At 37.6% G+C, this 20034-nt stretch overlaps 1 protein-coding gene across 2 annotated transcripts in view; it reads right to left on the reverse strand.

Annotated features, from left to right (window-relative positions):
* LOC114324363 (sodium-coupled monocarboxylate transporter 1) overlaps positions 1-20034 on the reverse strand; it is a 90388-nt gene that overhangs the window by 5016 nt on the left and 65338 nt on the right. For both annotated transcript variants that reach the window (XM_028272172.2, XM_028272171.2), the window contains 5 exons: positions 10513-10622; positions 6532-6715; positions 6255-6341; positions 1535-1725; positions 506-734 (listed from right to left, as the gene is read on the reverse strand). In XM_028272172.2, coding sequence (XP_028127973.1) covers positions 506-734; positions 1535-1725; positions 6255-6341; positions 6532-6715; positions 10513-10622 — 801 coding nt within the window. The remainder of the gene's footprint in view (positions 1-505; positions 735-1534; positions 1726-6254; positions 6342-6531; positions 6716-10512; positions 10623-20034) is intronic.

Genomic DNA, 20034 nt, shown 5'->3' on the forward strand with positions numbered 1-20034 from the left:
AGCAAGTTAATTTCAGATGACTAAACGAATTCGTCTACAGTAAACAACATTTTTAATACATTGTCTAGAAATTTTAATTTTAATAATTTATTTGCATTGATAGGTAACGAGTCAGTTCTGTAAATAATATAAAGTACGGCCCTAGTAGCTGTTCCAAAACTATTGCCACCCGTCGCAAAGACAATTGAGGGATTAGTAACGTCAACTATTTATTATGATACTAAATCGGTAGGGACATCCCACCAGCGTCAGGTCAAATTTCTTATATCTTGACGAAAAGATACCGATTATTTTTTAAAGGTTTAAAAACATTACTTTTACTATCAGGAGCGTCATTTGAAAATTTTGCTAGGGGGGGGGGCAAACATTATGTATACAATACATTATATATGCAAACATAATTCAAAATTAATCTAATTTTTTGTAAATTTCAGTCATTTTCAGGGTCAAATGACGCCCCTGTTTACTATACAATCATTAATGGATCGTGAAATATTCTACTTACATTTGTTTGAATTATGCTGCTCTGGCTATTACTCTGTTTGCTTTCTTGTTTTTTGTTTTTCCTTCGTTCCAGTATATTTTTTATAAAAGGTGCTAGAAGATTTGGATCAACTTCCTCGGGTTTAAGGGGTTTCGTGATATAACTCACTGTTAGACCCACTAATAAGGCCACCAATGTTCCAATTAGACAGTACCACAAATATGAGAGTCTAAGAATCATATATTTTTCACTAAAACAAATAAAAATATACAGTGAGTACGTAAAGGTTGGAATAAAATAATTTTTTCGTAAATGGGCGATTCTGGAAATAAATTCCGGAACAGGTCGGTTTTTAAAAATTATGAACGGATCAATCCGTTTATGATTTTTTGACATATATTGTCACACTAATGACCTTATGAATCTTGGCATGAAGACGAATTTTTTAAAAGAGACTAGGGGTCGTGTGCTAACTTATTTGAAAGGATATTTAATTCTCTATTCAGTAATATAAACAATAACATAAATATTTATACAAATTTGGGTGTCCAAAATCATTTTTTCAATTAAATTAATTCAGACAAAAAGAAAAATGTACCTAATTTATTTAATTCAAAACAAATTTTAGGGCTGAGCAGTAAAATGTATTTTGACTTAAATAAATTACATACATTCCGGTTTTTGTGTGTAAATGAATTTAGTTCAAAAACCATTTTTTGGACACCCTGTATAAATAATTATGTAAATGTTTCTATTACGGAATAGAGAATTGAATAACCTTTAAAATGAGTTAGCACACGACCCCCATTCTTATTTGAACAAATCATCAATTACGTCATCACGGCCACATGGATGACGTCAGCAGTATGATATATATGCCAAAAAATTATAATTTAAAAATAAAAATCCTTCTGTGTCGAGATTTAGCTGCGTTGGCATTCGTCCAAAATGGCCCATTCATGAGAAGATGAATTTATTCCTTTCGTTTGCACTATACTGTATCTCAAACAAATAGAAATACAGAGTCATATATATTGCACTAATACTTACTCGGTATGGGTCACATCTGTTATGTTAATCATGGATTTACTCAGATACTTTGGAATGAAGTGGTAGTGGCATCCGTCTGTGGACACTGATTTTTCTGGAAACGTTAAGTCTCCCGATGATATCAAACTTTGAGCACTCAAGCACAGCCAAGACATGAAAACTAGAGAAGCCATTCCACCGATCAGAGCTCCCTAAACATGGAATGAAAGTAGTGATAGAAATATATTGAATGTCAATTAGTTACTGCCAGAAAACCACAAAAAAAAATTATACCAATTAATTACAATTTTTCAACGTTTTAATGGAGTGATCTTCCACTTGGTTTAAACTTATTCCATAAATGCGAAAAGTGAGTATTTACTCTTATAGCAATTTTACACGATGCAACTAATTGCGCAATTAATTGCACCATTTCTTGCAGCAATAGAAATTGCATCATGTCATACGAAAATTGCACAGAAAAGCTGCAAATTCTTGCAGCAACTTCTATGCTACTGTAGCTAAATAGAACACGTTCTATTTTTCATATAATTTTTTCTGCAATTTGGTTATATTTTTAGTAACTTTTAAGGCTGTACTAAGTACAGCAATGTGTTTACTACATTGACATTCTGTCATCCTAAATTTCAAACTAAACAATTTTTTAACAAAACTAGAGGAACTTTTTACCAATTTCACGCTTCACAGATAACATTATTCTGGTGGATAACTTTAATTATGCAACAGAGGGATTAAAAAAACTATTTTCTATTTGTATTTCTTACAACTTGTTTCCTTTTGTAAATGAATAATGTAGATATTATAGGTATACTTGCATTAGGTATTAATTGATTTTGTTATAATACCTAATGGCTTTGTTATAATAATTTTCTCAAATTGTAATCTTACATAAATAGTTTAATATCTGATAATTCTACTCAAAAAATTACATTTAATTTATAAAAACAACATAACCTAAAATTTATGCTATTTTGCCGAAGTGTCTATTTCATGTCAATTTATGCTATTGTTTGCACCGTGTAATCACTTTATTGGAGAAAGTTAGTTGCAACTTATTGCAGAAGATCTTGCGCAAGAAATTGTGCAATTAATTGCGCAATTAGTTGCATCGTGTGAAGTGGCTATTATAGTCTAGTAAAATAAAATTTCACTACATGTAAAACAAAATGTAAATTCGTACAGGTTGAAACAAATTTTATATCAAAGTTTAGGTGGGTACAAAAGATATTTTCAAGAAAGTATCCAAATCACACAAGGGGATCATTCTTTAAATAATTAAAAAGGGGTCATTTTTGCAAAAAAAAATACTTTTTTAACTGCTGAGGTCATTAAATTACTAATGAAGGTCTATAGGATTATTTTCTGAAAAGTTGAAGGGTTCATCTTTCACATTTAACTTACTAAATTAAATTTGACCCCCTATTTATTTAAATAATTATACATGAAACTTTAAAAACAAATTTGCAAAAAATTATTTTTAGCGCTTTAAATAAGCGATATAAAATATCTTATTTTACAGGAGAAGTTGCACTATATTATCAGTATTAATAAAAAAAATTAGTCCAAAAATATTAAATATTTTTTGAGATATTGAATTTGTTTATTAAATGTTACTCTATTTTCAATTGCAAAACGCGGTTGTTGCCAAAGAAATATTCACCTGTATTAAATCTTATTAGTTTTATTTTTATGTATATTTTCGATAAATCTATTGATAAACTCAAATTTCAATTAAAATTCCCCCTAAAATGACATTTGAAAATTATTCAAATTTGTTTACAATTTGTTTTTTTAATAACGTCGCGGGGATTAAATATTTTGAAATGCCGTTTCGATAATTGGGTTTCTGGAAATTTTTCACTAATTAACAAATTTTTTTGTCTTTTTTTCCTCTTCTTTTTTTTCTTGGAGTTATATTACTACTGGCCCTTTTAGGGTTAAGTTTCATTAAGAATGTCGAATCTCTAAGTTATAGATTCTAGACCTAAAAATATTAAGATTGGTCTAAAATCACTTAAATAAAATGTGGCTGGTTACTGAGTTACAGGGTGTTTAATTTAAAAATTAAAAATTATTTTTACCAAGTACTTTCAAACTATTTGACGTATCCTTATCATACTTGTCAGAAAGTGTGGGTACTATACAGTCTACTAAATTGTGACAAATAAAAGTTTCTAGCTACTACCAGAGGCATACGACAGGGGATAGATAATGGTTTACCCTTTCCAAATTCTACGCCACTGAGGGAATTACTATTTTAGCGAAATTTTTCGATTCTCCAATACTTTATATGTAAATAATATGCTCTTTACTGGTAACGATTAAGTCATTAGTTTTCGAGATATTGGACGTTAAATATGAAACGGCATAGTTATTTTGATTCATTCATTCATTCATTTTAAACTTCCAATATCTCTCAAACTGATGACTTTATCGATACCAATAAAGTTATTTACATACAAAGTATTGGAGAATCGAAAAATTTCGTTAAAATAGTAATTCACTCAGTGGCGTAGAATTTGGGAAGGGTCAATCATTCACTATCCCCTGTCGTACGCCTCTGGCACTACCTATAAACGTTTATTAATCACAATTTAGTAGGGTGTATAATAGCCACACTTTCTGCCAAGTATGATAAGGATACGTTAAATAGTTTTAAAGTACTTGGTAACAATAATTTTTAAATTTTTAAATAAAACACCCCGTAACTCAGTAAGTAGCCACATTTTATTTAAGAGATTTTAGTTAAATCTTAATATTTTTAGATCTACAATCTAGATCTCATAGACTGGACATTCTTAATAAAATTTAACCCTAAAAGGGCCCGTAGTAATATAACTCCAAGGAAAAAAAGAAGAAGAAAAAACGACAAAAAAATTGTCTTAATTAGTAAAAAATTCCCAGGAACCCAATTATCGAAACGGTATTTTAAAATACTTAATCCCCGTGAAGTTATTAAAAAAACAAATTATAAACAAATTTGTATGATTTTCAAATGCCATTTTAGGGGGGAGTTTAATTGAAATTTGAATGTATCCATACAATTATCGACAATATACATAAAAGTAAAAATAATGAGATCTTAAGCAGGCGAATATTTCTTTGGCAACAACCGCGTTTTTGCAATTGAAAATATAGTAACATTTAATAAACAACTTCAATATCTCAAAAAATATTAAATATTTTTTGACCAATTTTTTTTTGCTTAATACTGGTAATATAGCGCAACTTAGTCTGTAAAATAAGATATTTTATAGTGCTTATTTAAAACGCTAAAAATAATTATTTGCGAATTTGTTTTTTAAGTTTTATATACAATTATTTAAATAAATTGGGGGTGAAATTTAATTTAGTAAGTCTTATGTGAAAGAATTACCCTTCAGCTTTGTAGAAAAAAATCCCATAGACCTTCATTGATAAGTGAATTACCTCAGCAGTTAAAAAAGTATTTTTTTGCAAAAATGACCCCTTTTTAATTATTTAAACAATGATCCCCTTGTATGATTTGGATACTTTCTTGAAAATATCTTTTGTACCCACCTAAACTTTGATATAAAATTTGTTTTAACCTGTACGAATTTACATTTTGTCTTTTTTTTATTTTATTAGGCTATTAGGCGATGTAAAATTTTCGGAAATGGACAACATGTTGAGTCCAATAAACATCATATGTTTACTGAGAAAATACTAATTTACGAAAATGATGTCTAAAAGAGATCGAAAGAGTACTTTAATAGTATATTAAATAAATAATTGGACAGAAATCGAGTTGAGTTAACAGAGGCAGTAAGGCCGACAGAGTCCATGGTCACCAAAATAAAAAACAAGAAAATGGTTCAAGTACTTCAAAAAATACAGACAGGAAAAGTAGTTGGACCAGATAGTATCCCCGTGGAAGTGTAGAGATCATTAGGAGAAACAGAAAAAAAGTTGGCTAATAAATAGAATTATGGAAGTTAGACAAATGCAAGACGAATGCCAGTACTTGTCTACAAAAACAATGGAGATATTCAACAATGTAGAAAGTACAGGGCCATCAAACTACTTAATCACACTCTGAAAATATGGGAGAGGGTAAATGATAGAGATATCCGATAAATCAGTTTCAAAAAGTGTTAGGTTTGGGAGAGACTGATGAATTTCATGTGAAAGTAGGATTGTACTAAGGTTCGGTGCTTTGTCCTCATTTATTCTGATTAAATTTGAATCAGATAATAACGAAGCTACAGGGTAACACTTCCGAGTGCTTAATAGATACCAATGATTAGTGTTACTATAAAATTCCCATGAAGCTACGGGGAAAGAAAGCTAGTTCAAAAGAAATGGGTACAACGAATGGACGAGACGGAAATAGCAATTTTTAGATGGATGAGTGGAGTGGCATCAATTTATGCCAAAAATATGAGAGTATAGGTTAAGATGGTTTGGTCATGTTCAACGTCGAGACGTTAATCACCCAAAATGAAGAATTGCTGATCTGCGAGTTCTTGGAGGGAATATGAGAGGAAGACTAAAGAAGACCTGATTAAGAGGCTTAGGACGGACATATCGGTAGAGAAAATTTATATTAGTATGACCCAAGATATAAAGTTATGGAGGAAAGCAATTTGTAGGCCCCGCATAGGGATAAAGGCAAGGGCAATGATAATGAATATTTATTTAATAATAAACGTGTGCTCTCGTTTTATCTATGATTTTAAAACAGTTTTATTTTATTTACCTTGGCGTTAATCCATGGGCATAATATCCCCATAGTAAACAGTCCCAATGAAGGTCCATTAGCTATAGCACCAATGCTCATAGTAAGCTAAAAATAAACAAAAATGTTATATTAAATAAGTATACATGTTTTATTTTTCCATTATAGATACTATGTTCTTCAATAACCTGAGTACTAGTATCCAACACAATATGATTGAAGAAATGGTAGCTTTCAAAGATTTGTATATTGTTTTAAGATTTCTGAAGAATATTTTAAAAGTAAAGATACTACTAACCTGTAATACTGCTCCAAGCTTTTCAACTACAAAAACCAATCCCACACATACTGCTCCTGTAATCAGGACTGTGGTCTTCATAAGAAGATATGTATTCTTCTCCGATAGTTCCTTTTTAAAAAATGGCTTATAAAAATCTTCTAGGACAACTGCTGCCATTGCATTTAAACCTGTTGAAAGTGAACTGAAACAATAATAGATATGAAGAAAAATAATTAAAATGAAATAGAGTGAAGATTTCATTCTGTTTCAGAGAAACCCACCCTCCGTTCACGTTTGTTCCTCTTGGAATCGTCAGAACGACCTGCTCTGAATTAAAATGAAACCCAGATGTCCAGTAAGAAAATTATATAGGCCTTAATTCAACAGGCCTTAAAGGCCCATGGCTTGGAATTTCTCCACGGTTCTCTCCAGTTTCTCCTGTCCATGGCCGCAGTTCTCCAATTTGATATCCCCTTCTAGCCACTTTTTCCTGGGTCGTCCTCTTCTCCTCTTTCCTTCCCCTCTCAGCAGCGAGTCATTTGCCCACCTTCCATCAGCCATTCTCGCAAGATGATCTAACCAACTTAGTCTCTTTGTTATGACCATCTGGCTTATTTCTGGTTTCCGGTACAGCTCTCTGATCTCTGCATTTGTTCGTCTTCTCCAAACGTCTTCATCGTTTTTTACTCCCCCGAATATCTTCCTTAGGACACTCCGCTCCCAGATGTTCAGCATATTTTCTTGATTTTTGTTCATGACCCATGTTTCGCTCCCGTAAAGAACTGTGGGCTGGATCACTGTTCGATAGAGTCTTAATTTTGCCTCTCTGGAGATGTCTTTGGCACTTAGTAGTTTGTGTAGGGCTTCGACTGTCTTTCTTCCCCTCGAGATTATTTTTTCAATTTCCTGGCTTTCTTCCCCTTTACTTGTTAGCGTTACTCCTAGATACTCAAACTCCGTCACCTTTTTGAAGCAATACTCTTTATTCTCGTTGTTTGTGGTAGTTTTCAGTTGTGTGTCTTCATCTGAGGTCTGTCCCATTTCCATATACTTAGTTTTTTGCTCATTAATTCCCAGTCCATACTGCTTAGCCTTTACTTCAAAGAGTTTGAAAATCCTCAGCAGTTCCCTTTCCGTTCTTGCCTTGTCATTAGCACTACATCGTCCGCAAAGGCCAGAACCTGGTTTCTATTGTCAAAGATCATATCTTTCGTTCGTATTCCACTCTCTGTCAATATTGCCTCCAACAAGAAATTGAAAAGTACTGTGGATAGCGGATCCCCCTGCTTTAATCCCCTTTTAACTTCAAATTTTTCTGATAGGCTTCCTTCTATCCTTACTCCCTTCCAATCCTTACATCTTTTCCGGAATTCCAAGTACTCTTAGAACAAAATAAAAAAAAGCTACACAATGTACCAATGTATCTATAAAAATAATATTGTAGAATGTACTTATGTTTATAAGAAATTTATGACTATGAATCTGCAATCAATCACAAACAAGTCTGGCTAATTGGCTCTGCCAAAGCCATTTTTCAAAAAAAAAAAAGAACTCTTAGGGCCTGGTACAAACGCCTTCTTATCACAGAATCGTAAGCTTGTTTGAAATCTATAAAGAGTAGGTTTAACTTTAACTGTTGCTTGTATGTACTGCTCTGAATCATTTTCAACACGAATATTTGATCTATGGTGGATCTGCCCCTTTTGAATCCTCCCTGGTATTTACCAACCTGCTCATTTAAGTGCCTTTCCAGTCTGCTTCTTACGACTCTGACGAGTACCTTATATGTTACGTCTAGGAGGGTGATACCCCTATAGTTTTCACACACTGCTCTATCTCCCTTCTTATGAATGGAACATCCTATGGCATCTCTTCATACTTCCGGCATTTCCTCTCGCTCCCAGATTTTCGTCCACAGGCTACATATTCGCGTTATAAGTGCTTCTCCCCCATGCTTGATTAATTCTGCAGTAATACCATTGCCGCCTGCACTTTTGTTGTTTTTCATACTATGTATGATTTCTCTTATTTCTTCCACGGTTGAAGTCTCTGCTGTTTCCGCCGGGCCTCTGGCTTCCTCTACCATTTCCACTTGCTCCTCTCATCACTTCCATCAGGTTCTTCGTTAAGTAGCTCTCTAAAATGCTCCTTCCATCTACTTAGCTTCCCCTGCTTATCTCCTATTAGGTGCCCTTCCTTGCTCCTGTAGTAGTTATGTTTTCTTGCACATTGGTCACTGCTCCTTTTCGCCTCCTGGTAGAAGTTTCTTACATTTTTATTAATATAATGCTCTTCAATCTCTTGCAGCTTTTTATCCATATGCTCCCTTTTCTTACTCCTGCTCACTTTTTTCGCGTTTCTTCTCGCCGCTTCATATTCGTTCCTGTTTTCTTCACTTGGTTTATCCATATATTTTAGTCTTGCCTCATTCCGTGTGTTAAGACTTTTCTTGCAATCGGTTTCAAACCATTCTTTGTCGCTGCCCTTTTTAACTTGACCCAACCGCTTTTGAGCTGCTTCCTTCATAGCGTCTTCTATTATTCCCCACTCCATTTCAATGTCACCTTACTCTTCGCTCTGAAGTAGTTTTGCTGTCACGTCTGTCTGGAAGTTTTCGGCGGTTTCTTTTTTATTTAGTTTGGCAACGTCATATTTTTTATTTATTATTGTCTGTTCTCTGACCTTTGGGATAGTTTTTCTTAATTTCGTAATCACAGTAAGAAAATTAATACGAAATAATTTACTAATGGACGCAGTAGCGACATCTATTTAAAACAACGAGAAGTCTAAAGAACCGAAGATCTAAAACTTGTAACGTTGAAACCAAAATTTTGGTGACAACCTGAATCCGTACATTCTACAATTTACCAGGTACATGGACAATAAATGAATAGATATGGGGGAATCTAAAATATGCATTCCACAACCTAAAATATTGACCTTGTAGATAAATTGACATATTGTGGAATGCCTATTTTAGATTCTCCCATGTAAATTGAAGAAGGTTCGGATTCAGGTTGTCATCAGAATTTTGGTTCCAACGTTAGAACTTTTATATCTTCGGTTCTTTAGAACTTCTCGTTGTTTTAAAAAGAATTATATTAGGAATCATCTATTTTTGCTTAAAACGAACGACTATGTGGTAAGATAAATAGATGACAAAAATGATAGTGAAAACAATAGAAGAGCAGACTGAAAAATACCATTAAAAAGCTGAGATCAAAGAAGGGACAAAATTTTATAAACATAAAAACAAGAAATCATAGTGGAGAGATACAAAATGCCTGTAAAGGGACAAGCACAAAGACGATGGTGTAGTAGTCTAGTGCTAGTGTATAAGCAGTAGATAATTAGAGAACAGAAGGTAGAGTTATCAGTAGTAATTGCACAAGAGCTCTGAAATTATTTAATTTTTCCCGAGTGACCCTTTGACAGTTTTAATTTCACGAGCCGAAGGCGAGTGAAATTATGTCAAAGTGTCACGAGAGCAAAAAATTCTATATTAATTTCAGAGGTCGAGTGCAATTTGTTGCGATTATTTCATGAATAAAACTGTTCAAAACCAAAATTTTATTGTAATTTATTTATGTAAGTACCATTAAACACACAGTTTTTTATAAATATTTGACGATTGAAAGTCATCACTTTTATAATTTTTAAAACATTTATTGTCATTAATGTCACTGAATGTATTTTTTCGTAGCAACGAAGGGCATCTGACGTAATATACTTAACGACTAGAGATTATCAAAAATTATCGATTTAATTCAGATTTCTGTAGCTTTCTATTGGCCAGACTCTCCTATGAATGAAATAATCTAAATAATTTTATATTTCCTGACATGAATCTATTGACTTACAGCATTTTTCAAAATATTTGCCTACCAATTATAGACCAACTACCTTCCCAGACTAAGTACTCCCCAGTACTACTACTTCCCAGTAGATAAGTAGAACCCGTAACAACCATTAAGATAATAAGAAATAGAATATATTCACCTTAGAGCAGCACTAAATATACCAGCTACAAACAACCCAGGCAGTCCAGGAACGTCTCCTAATATTTCCATTACCAGCAATGGTAACAGCTGGTCTTTCTCTTTTGCCAACTGGAACAAAAATTAATAGTTATTTGGTCGGTTTAAAAAGTATTACACTCACTAAAATTAGAATTAAAAGTATTAAGAAAATCATTTGTATACCTTAATCTATCTTAGGGAGCGTTCAAGTATTACGTAACGCAATTTTTGAAGATTTTTGACCCCCCTTCCCCCATGTAACGCACCGTAACGTTCTTATGTACCCCCCCTCCCCTACCTAAACGTTACGTAACACCCAAGTGACCATTTGAACCTAAATGGAAAACTAGGTTGCGAAAAGTACCGGAATTATTATTTTAATCGCATTTGAGGTAATAATAAAAACTTACAATCATCATCCAGCCTCAAAAGTCCACTGCTGAACATAGGCCTCCTCCCCTTGTTTCCAACCACGTCTATCCTGCGCCGCTCTCATCCAATTTTTATTTAGCTTTCTTACGTCGTCTGTCCATCTTGTAGGCCAGGCCTGTCCAACATACGGCCCCCGGGCCACAATGCGGCCCGCGTAGGCCCTTCATCCGGCCCGCGAGTCCCTTCTCACCGAACCCACACCCACGCAGAGCCACAGAGCTCACGCACATCCAGTGATGCCACAGCTACCGATTTTTCGGTAGATCTACCTGAAATGTCCGAAAACCTGTAAAATCTACCGTTCTACCGAAATCTCCTTTTTTCTACCGCAAAAACAAAATTATTACAAAATTTCTTTAGCGGATAGATTTGGCAACAGAGTTTGGTTAATTTTCAAGAATTTTTGAATCACTTTACTTAAATAGCTTGTAACACGTGCGAGCCAGGCAGCAGATATCAGATACGGATTTACTAATAATTACTTTTATGACCACTGACCAGTCCTTTGTGCTTTTATAAATACGATTTTGGGGGTAAAATGTATCTACCTGAATGAGTGAATAGTGAAGGATTGTGGCTTATTTTGATATAGAAGATAATTCCAAACTAAAAATAGTATTTACTATTAAAACCTTAAACAGGAGAAACTTCTGTACCTGTACCTTTTAACTTTATTATTTATACTCGCGTATAAATACGGCTAACGGTAAACGTGCAGATACAGTAGTAAAGTCCTACCTCGAATGTAAGCGAGGTAACAGTTGAGCGTTTTCACTCTCCGAGGCGAGAAGACGACGAGGAGCCAACGGTGAAAGAGGTTGTACGACTAGCAGGAATTTTCATTCCATCACGAATGTAAGCGTGATAGCGAAATCGTGCACTTCTAAGCCTTAGGCAAGAAGGAGATGCAAAGGCCGATCGACTGGATGTGGTGAAACTTAGGGAATTTTATTTTATTGGATTCTCTGAGACGCCGCAGCTAGAGATCGGTTAGCAGAAGAAGCAAGGCGGGCTCGACGGGAGCCCGCTACGGGATATCTACTGTGCCTCCGTAAGGGAAGGGTGTAGTTTAAAACACTGCACCTCGACACTGCAGGGTGTAGCTTTTGTGAAACTACATCGATGCAGCCCCGGCCCCTAGGTCAGTAGATCGAGAAACTCAAGTGGAACCCGTACTCAGTTCTGTCTGGGTACGTGAACAACCGCGAAATTGTGCAGGGAGCCAACCCTGAAAAAGATGTGGTGTCGGGCCAATCGGTAGACAAAAAGGCTTCATCCAAAATTAGGACCGTTCGCCCCCAACCAACTGATCGAGCTAGGTCTCGATCACTGCCCCGATCCATGGCGCAACCCCCGCCAATTAATGAGAGCCCACGCAAAGTGGGCTCTAACCTGTTTCAGCACCTGCAGACTGATAACGAGGGGTACTCATCCTCATCCATGGACGAGAAAGACGGCTTCAAACAGCCTAAGAGCAGCGACAAGAGGAAGAAGAGGGAAAAGAAGAAAAAGAGTGAGGAAGAAACGAGGAAAGAAGAGAAGAAAAAAGAGGAGCCCATGGAAGACGAGATAGCAGAAACCAACAGAGGTACCACCAAGCGTGGAAAAGAAAGCGACGGTGAGGCAGAGGTTATGTCGGAGAAAATAACCAAGACGAACCAAGACGGCGATTTGAGGAAACTCCTGGACGAAGTGACGGCACAGAGAGACCAACAAATGACAGTTATAAACGGAATGAATACCGAGATGGCCAGGATGGCTGAAGAGATTAAACATTTGAGGGGAGAATTGACAGCCCAAAGAATATTCTTCGAGGACCTCCTCGCACACGCACGGAGCCAAACTCCAGTAGTTTCCCAGCCAGTTACTGACACTACTCAACAGAGGCCAATCGCTGAAACCCAACAGAAGCCAGTTTCTGAAACTCAGCAGCCGATCCCTGAAGCCAAAAAGCCGTCAGCGGGCGAAAGGATCCAAAAAATCAGAGGCCAAACTCCAAAGAACAGAGAGGAATTCCCACCACTCCCAGAAGACGAGAAGAGAACATGGGAAGATAAAGCCAAATCCGCCATGAGCGCCGCTTCACCAAAAGCGCAGGATTCTTATAATCTGCCCCGAGGACCACCCCCCATCCACCCAACTACAAGCACAAGTGGAGATGCGCCTGCCGCACGGCACCCCAGAGTTACAGAGACGAACATGGAGACAAACCAGGAAGAAGAAAACACCGCGTTGCCTGAACAACAGGTAACCCGCACAAGAAAACCGCCTGTAATAAAATTACAGAGCGTCAGCGAAACAGGGGCTATCCTCAAAATAGCCCAATCACAAAAAGTGATCACTACCAACAGGATCTCCAGGAGCGGACGAGAAACCCTCATCCAGGCGAATAGCCCAGATGATTACAGAAAGATGACGCATATCATCGAAGAATATGCAAAGTCACTGAAAGACAGGAGACTCCAGTGGATAGCCTTCCCATTCGAAGAGGAAGTCAAGCCAAAAATGGTAATAAGAGGGCTACCCACCAACACGACAGAAGAGGAAATCAAAAACGACATAGCAGTGCAGTACAACATCGACTGCCAAGCTGCAAAAAACATGTCGACGAGATCAGGTCCAAGACGACAACTTCCAATGTTCGTCATAACCCTGAACAAGGAGGACGTCGAGGCGGCGAGGCGCATCACCAACTTGTGCCATATGAAGGTCGTGGTAGAAGACCTTCGAAAATCTACAGGACCAACGCAGTGCTTCAACTGCCAGGGATACCACCACGCCCAGAACGCGTGCCACAAGGACCCTAGGTGCGTCAAATGCGGTGAGGACCACCCCACGAAACAATGCAAGAGGGCCAGAGAAGTCAAAGCCACATGTGCCAATTGTCAAGGCAGCCACCCGGCCAGCTACAGAGGATGCCCCAGATGCCCTACATGGGGAAGACCCCCACCGAGGAGGCCACAACAACAGCCACAAGCAAGAAGACCGCAAGCCACCGGGATATCCTACGCCCAGGCAGCGCAGAACGCACAACAACAACAAACAGCGATCCCTGACGAGGACTACTTAGTCAGAATAGTGACTAGGGTAGTCAAAGAGGTCATATTAAGCACCAGGGAGGCACAGAAGTAATGCTGACAGACAGGGGATACTTGAGGATAGGCTCCTGGAATCCAGGAGGAATATCAACAAACCAGAACATCATGGATGAAATCGCAAGTAGATACGAGATGGACATCGTAGCAATCCAGGAAACCAAGTTAACTAACAACTTTAACTTAAAATTCCCTGGATACGATGTTTACAGGAACGACCACACCAGAAGATCAGGAGGAACGGCCATCTTAGTAAAAAAGGGAATCAGACACACCAGTTTCACGACTCCACCACTGGTCAACATGGAGGCTACAACAGTAGAAGTGAAAATGAGGCAAGGAGCAGTCAGAATCACATCAGCTTACGTAAGACCACAAGACCCTTTAATGGACGATGACCTAGATGCGTTCCTAAACATCGCCGAATCATCCATCATAATAGGAGACCTGAATGCAAGATCCCCCATCTGGAACGACAGAGCTACGAACCGAAACGGACGACTACTAAATAGATACATAGAAAACAATGAAGACACAATAGCAATGGGCCCAGAAGAACCTACCCACTACCCAGGAAATGGACTTCCAACCCATATCGACATAGTTGTGGCCAAAAACCTAGGACTGCAATCAGAATTAATTACGCTGGACGAAGGATCAACTGACCACCACCCCATCCTACTAGAGATCGGAACATGGGAAGAGACAAACCCACCAAAGAGAACAAAAAAGAAAATAAAGTGGACAAACTACAAAAGACTAGTAAGTGAAGGAATAAATATAGTGCCAGTGATAAACAATCCAGAAGAAATAGAAGTAAAAGTCCTAGAACTCGAAAACATCATACAAGAGGCAATCAGAAGCAGCACAACAGAGGAAGAAGTCGAGATCTACATGGGAAGGTTCAAAGATATTCCACAAGAAACACAAGATTTGATAAGGGAAAAAAATAGAGCAAAACAAACAGCAAGAAGAACAAGAAATCGAGTAGACAAATCCTGGGCAAATATTTTAAACAGAGAGGTCAAAACGGCCCTACAACTCCACCGTAGTAAAAAATGGGACAACTTTGTACAAGAGACGGAAGAACAAGACTCAAACATGAAAAATGTTTGGAAACTCCAGAAAATGTTGAGAAGCGACAGAAAACCCATCCCCCCACTACATGGAAGACACGGTATGGTATACACCATAGAGGATAAAGCAGAGGCGATGAGGGCTACACTCGAAAGAGAATGCGACCTAAACTACCACCAAGACGAAGATGACGACTTCCTGGAAGAAGTTGAAGAACAAGAAGAAGGACCAGAAAACCCAGAGGACTTCATTCCCCCAACATCACCGGAAGAAATCAACGAACACATCAAAAACAGTTCGCCGAGAAAAGCGCCTGGCTTAGACGAAATAACAAACAGAGCCCTAAAATATTTGCCCAGAAAAGCTATAGTGTACTTCACAAACATAGTGAACGCGATACTAAGATACAAGATATTCCCGAACAGATGGAAAGAGGCCCATGTCATCATGATCCCAAAACCTGGCAAGAACCACACATTCCCGCAGAACTACAGGCCAATCAGCTTACTTCCAGCAATCAGCAAGATAGTGGAAAGAATCATCCTAAGCAGACTGCAAGCGGAAACGAACAGGCTAAATATCATCCCAGAAGCTCAATTCGGATTCAGAGCAGAGCACTCCAGCGAGCTACAAGTACTCAGACTAACCGAGTACATAGCAGCTGGTTTCAACGACAAGCAGTACACTGGAGCAGCGTTCCTGGACGTAAGTAAAGCGTTCGATAGAGTCTGGCACAAGGGGCTCTTATACAAAATGCGGGATTACGGGTACAGCGGGGCGATGACGAGACTAATCTCGTCGTACTTAAGCGGCCGGACTTTCAGGATTCGGATAGGACAAGTCCTGTCCGAGCTCGAAAACCCGGAAGCTGGAGTACCCCAGGGAGCGGTCCTGTCACCCCTGCTGTATACGATATACACCGCTGATGTACCTAGAACACCAGGTACCCTCATGAGCCTCTACGCCGACGACACAGCGATAGCGGCCAAACATAGAAATGTAGATATAGCAGTGACCAACCTGCAAACAGCGTTAGAAGAAATAGAAGAATGGAGTAGAAAATGGAAGATAGCCATCAACTCAGATAAAACGCAAGCGGTTCTATACAAGAAAGGAAGACAACAGCCAGAGGAACAGCTGACGGTGCAGAACAGACCCATCGAGTGGAAAAACGAAGCTAAATACCTAGGAGTCATCATGGACAAAGGATTAACATTCCAAAAACACGTAGAAGCCACAGTCCGGAAGGCCAACCTAGCAAAAGCAACACTAAGAGGACTCACAGGCAGGAAAAGTAAACTAAGACTGAAAACAAGGTTAAGACTGATCAATAGTATAATCCTACCGGTATTAACATACGCGTCTCTCGCATGGGGACACGTAAGTAACACACACAAGAAGAAGATCCAAGCAGCCCACAACAACAGCCTGAGGGAGGCCGCCAGAGTCCCAAGATATGTAGCTGAAAGATTCCTGTTCAGAGAACTCCAACAGGTGAGAGTCACCGAAATCATGACAGATAAGGCAAGAACCAAATTCGCGGAACTGGAGCACCACCCAAATTACATACTGCGAGAGACGCTAAGGTATGATGAGTTCCACCGATGGAAGCACAGACGTCCGAAGCAACAAATAGTGGGATAAGAGTACAAAAGTGATAAGTGATAGTAGTGAGTTCGTAGCTCGAAAACAAGTGCCGAAGACAGCGTTACATACGAAGATCAAGTACCACGACCGCCTCTAAGGTAAGTGAATATTAGAAAATTACAGAAGGGCATAAGCCCCCAAAAAAATATAAATAAAATAAAAATGGCGAAAGCCTCCAAAAAAATTATAAAAAACCATAAAACACATACAAACTCGAGCAACGAGTCATCGGGCGGAGCCCACTAGGGCTCAGCACGATGACTCGGGGCCCAAGCAAGCAATTTTTAGTTCCGCGGATAAGTAAGAAAGAAGATAAAGGCATAGAGCGCATCACGCTGGCCTAGTTTTTTGCATTCGATTAGGGTACCACAATGGAATCTTATTACCCAGGATTCCATTGTGAAGAGCATTTGGCTACGATAGTTGTGCCCCCATCGCGCATCAGCGTGCTATGGGGGGGGGGGAAAGGGATGGCCTGGGGCATTGGAGCGAGGTGGGGTGATCCTTGTATTTACTCGGGTCAAAACACCTCGCCCTAATGAATTGTTACACCCGAATGTACTCTTTCGAGAGGGTGGACATTCCCACAGGTCGGGTTAAATCAAATTGCTTGCTTGCTTGCGTGCAGATACAGTTCCAGTTCGGAAACAAAGCGAAGATCAGCGAATACTTAAGGGCGATACAAGCAATTATAACGGACTTAGTGAAGATTCTTTTGGCGATTTGGTTCATTTGTGTTGCAGTGTTGATTTGTGTTTGTTGCAGAACATGATGTCATCAGAAAAAAAACGTAAAGTTGACAAAGAATGTCGAATATTTAAAAACAGTTGGACTGACACCTTTTTTGTCATAGAACAAAATGGTAACATACTGTGCCTCATATGTCATGAAAAAATATCAGTTTGCAAGGAGTACAATATAAAGCGGCATTATTTCACAAAACACGCTTCTAAATACGATGAATACCAAGGTCAAATTAGAATCGATCGAGTAAATTCGTTGAAAAAAAATATGATCGGTCAACAGGCGATGTTCAGAATACGAACAGAAAACTCCGAGACAGCCACAAAAATTAGCTTCATGATAGCAGAAGCCATTGCCATGCGAAGCAAACCCCTATCAGACGGAGAATTTGTCAAGAAATGTTGGACTTAGCCAAGTACGTGTCATTGTTGCAAAGATTGAGGAATTAGTTTGAAGAGAGATTCGAAGACTTCAAATTATAAATTCCTAACATGAAAGTGTTCCAAAATCGGTTTGAAATTGAAATTGATGGTGCTGTGCTGAACTTACAGATGGAATTGATTGAACTACAAAGTGACTCTCTTCTAAAAACGGCATATCAAAGTTGCCTTCCGAACGGATTAATTGAGTTTTATAAAAAATATATTAATCGGAACCAATACCCAAACCTTACCAAATTAGCTCTTCAACAAATATCTTTATTTGGTAGTACATATATTTGCGAGCAGCTTTTTTCTCGCATGAAATATAATAAATCGAAAACGAGATCATCTTTATCAGACAATCATCTGACAGGCATTCTGCGCATAGCTACTTCTAAAATACCAGCTGACATAGATACACTGTGCAAACAGAAAAAATGTCAAACATCTCATTGGTAATAAGGTTTTTAGAGTGATAAGTAAAACTAAGGTTTTCTTCCTTAATAACGTAGGGACGTAGACAATATTCTTGTATATTTTTATTAACTGTTGTTTTTTTGTTAAATATTTCATTGATTTCAATTTGTTATTGATTGATTTTCTTTTGTTTGTATATAAAAAATACCTAGGTATTTGAAATAAAGATATCCAACTTATTTACTTTTTTTTCTAGGTACTTATATTATAAGTACCTACTTCCTATTTAACCTACTTATCTACTTAAGTTACTGTTTTTTACTAAAAAAAGGTAGTTTATCTTTCAATACTTGCTGCCCATAGTTAAAGTATCACTTTTTTGCAATGTAATAGCAAAAAAAGCAAAAAATAAAGACTACCGAAATTTGACGATTTCTACCTAAAAAAATCTACCGCAATTTGATGGATTCTACCTGAAAATTAGCAGCAGCCTACCGAAATTTTGTCCAAGACCTGTGGCAACACTGCACACATCCATCCATCCAATAGTCAGTCGGCCCGCTACAGTTACAAAATTACAAATCCGGCCCTCCACAAAATTATGTTGGACAGGCCTGTTGTAGGCGATCAACCGACGCTTCTCTTGTCTTCTCTTGGGCTCCATTCCAATAACCTTTTTGTCCATCGCCCATCTGTCATTCTGGCTATGTGTCCTGCCCATCTCCACTTCAACCTGGCTATCCTTTTGATGACGTCAGTCACCTTTGTTCTTCTCCTGATTTCTTCGTTTTTGATTTTGTCTCGCAGAGTTATTCCTAACATTGACCGCTCCATTCTTCTCTGCCATACTCTTAGTTTGGTAGTCGAGGCTTTAGGTAAGGTAAGTATTTCTGATCCGTACGTCAAGACTGGGAGGACGCACTGATCAAATACCTTTCTCTTTAGGCATGTGGGCAACTCACTTTTAAAAGTTTCTCTCAATTTTTTAAATGCTGCCCACCCAAGAACGATTCTTCTTTTTAGTTCATTTTTTGTATAACAAATAATATACGATGTTGCCAGTAGTTTCGGAAAAGTAGTGAAAAAAATGTGTAAAACATTTTGTTCTTCAACGCCCTGTATCGTGAAAACACATGCCGTTACAAAAATTTTATACTAAGCAAACCCCAATTATTTTTCAGTTTTTCACCTTATCTTAGAGATCGTGTCACCTTTTTCTGAAACACCCTGTATATATTATAAGAAGGCACTTATGGAATAAAATTATTTCTATCCTTGTTTTAATCAATTTTAGAAAACGCTGAGACCCGTGGATTTTCATATATAAAAATGTGTGCTTTTTAAACATAAATTTAAATGTACAGGGTGATTCATGCAAGCCTACCGTAGTCCATAAGCTTTATTTCTTAACACCCTGTATATTTTTATATTTTTAAAAGCTGCTTAACAATCTGATTTCGTGGTCTTTATGAATAATACAGGGTGATCATTTAAAATTATAATGTATGGAAACCACTTATGAAATAAAATAGTTGTCATGTGTCATTATTTTAGAAAATTATAAAAACGCTAGGATACGTCAACTTTTAAATTCAACTATGGTCCATTATCTTTAATTTTAATTAAACACCCTGTATATTTTTGTTTTTAGAAGCTGCTTAACAACCT

The sequence above is a fragment of the Diabrotica virgifera genome, chromosome 1, assembly GCF_917563875.1.
Source record: "Diabrotica virgifera virgifera chromosome 1, PGI_DIABVI_V3a".
Classification (NCBI taxonomy): domain Eukaryota; kingdom Metazoa; phylum Arthropoda; class Insecta; order Coleoptera; family Chrysomelidae; genus Diabrotica; species Diabrotica virgifera.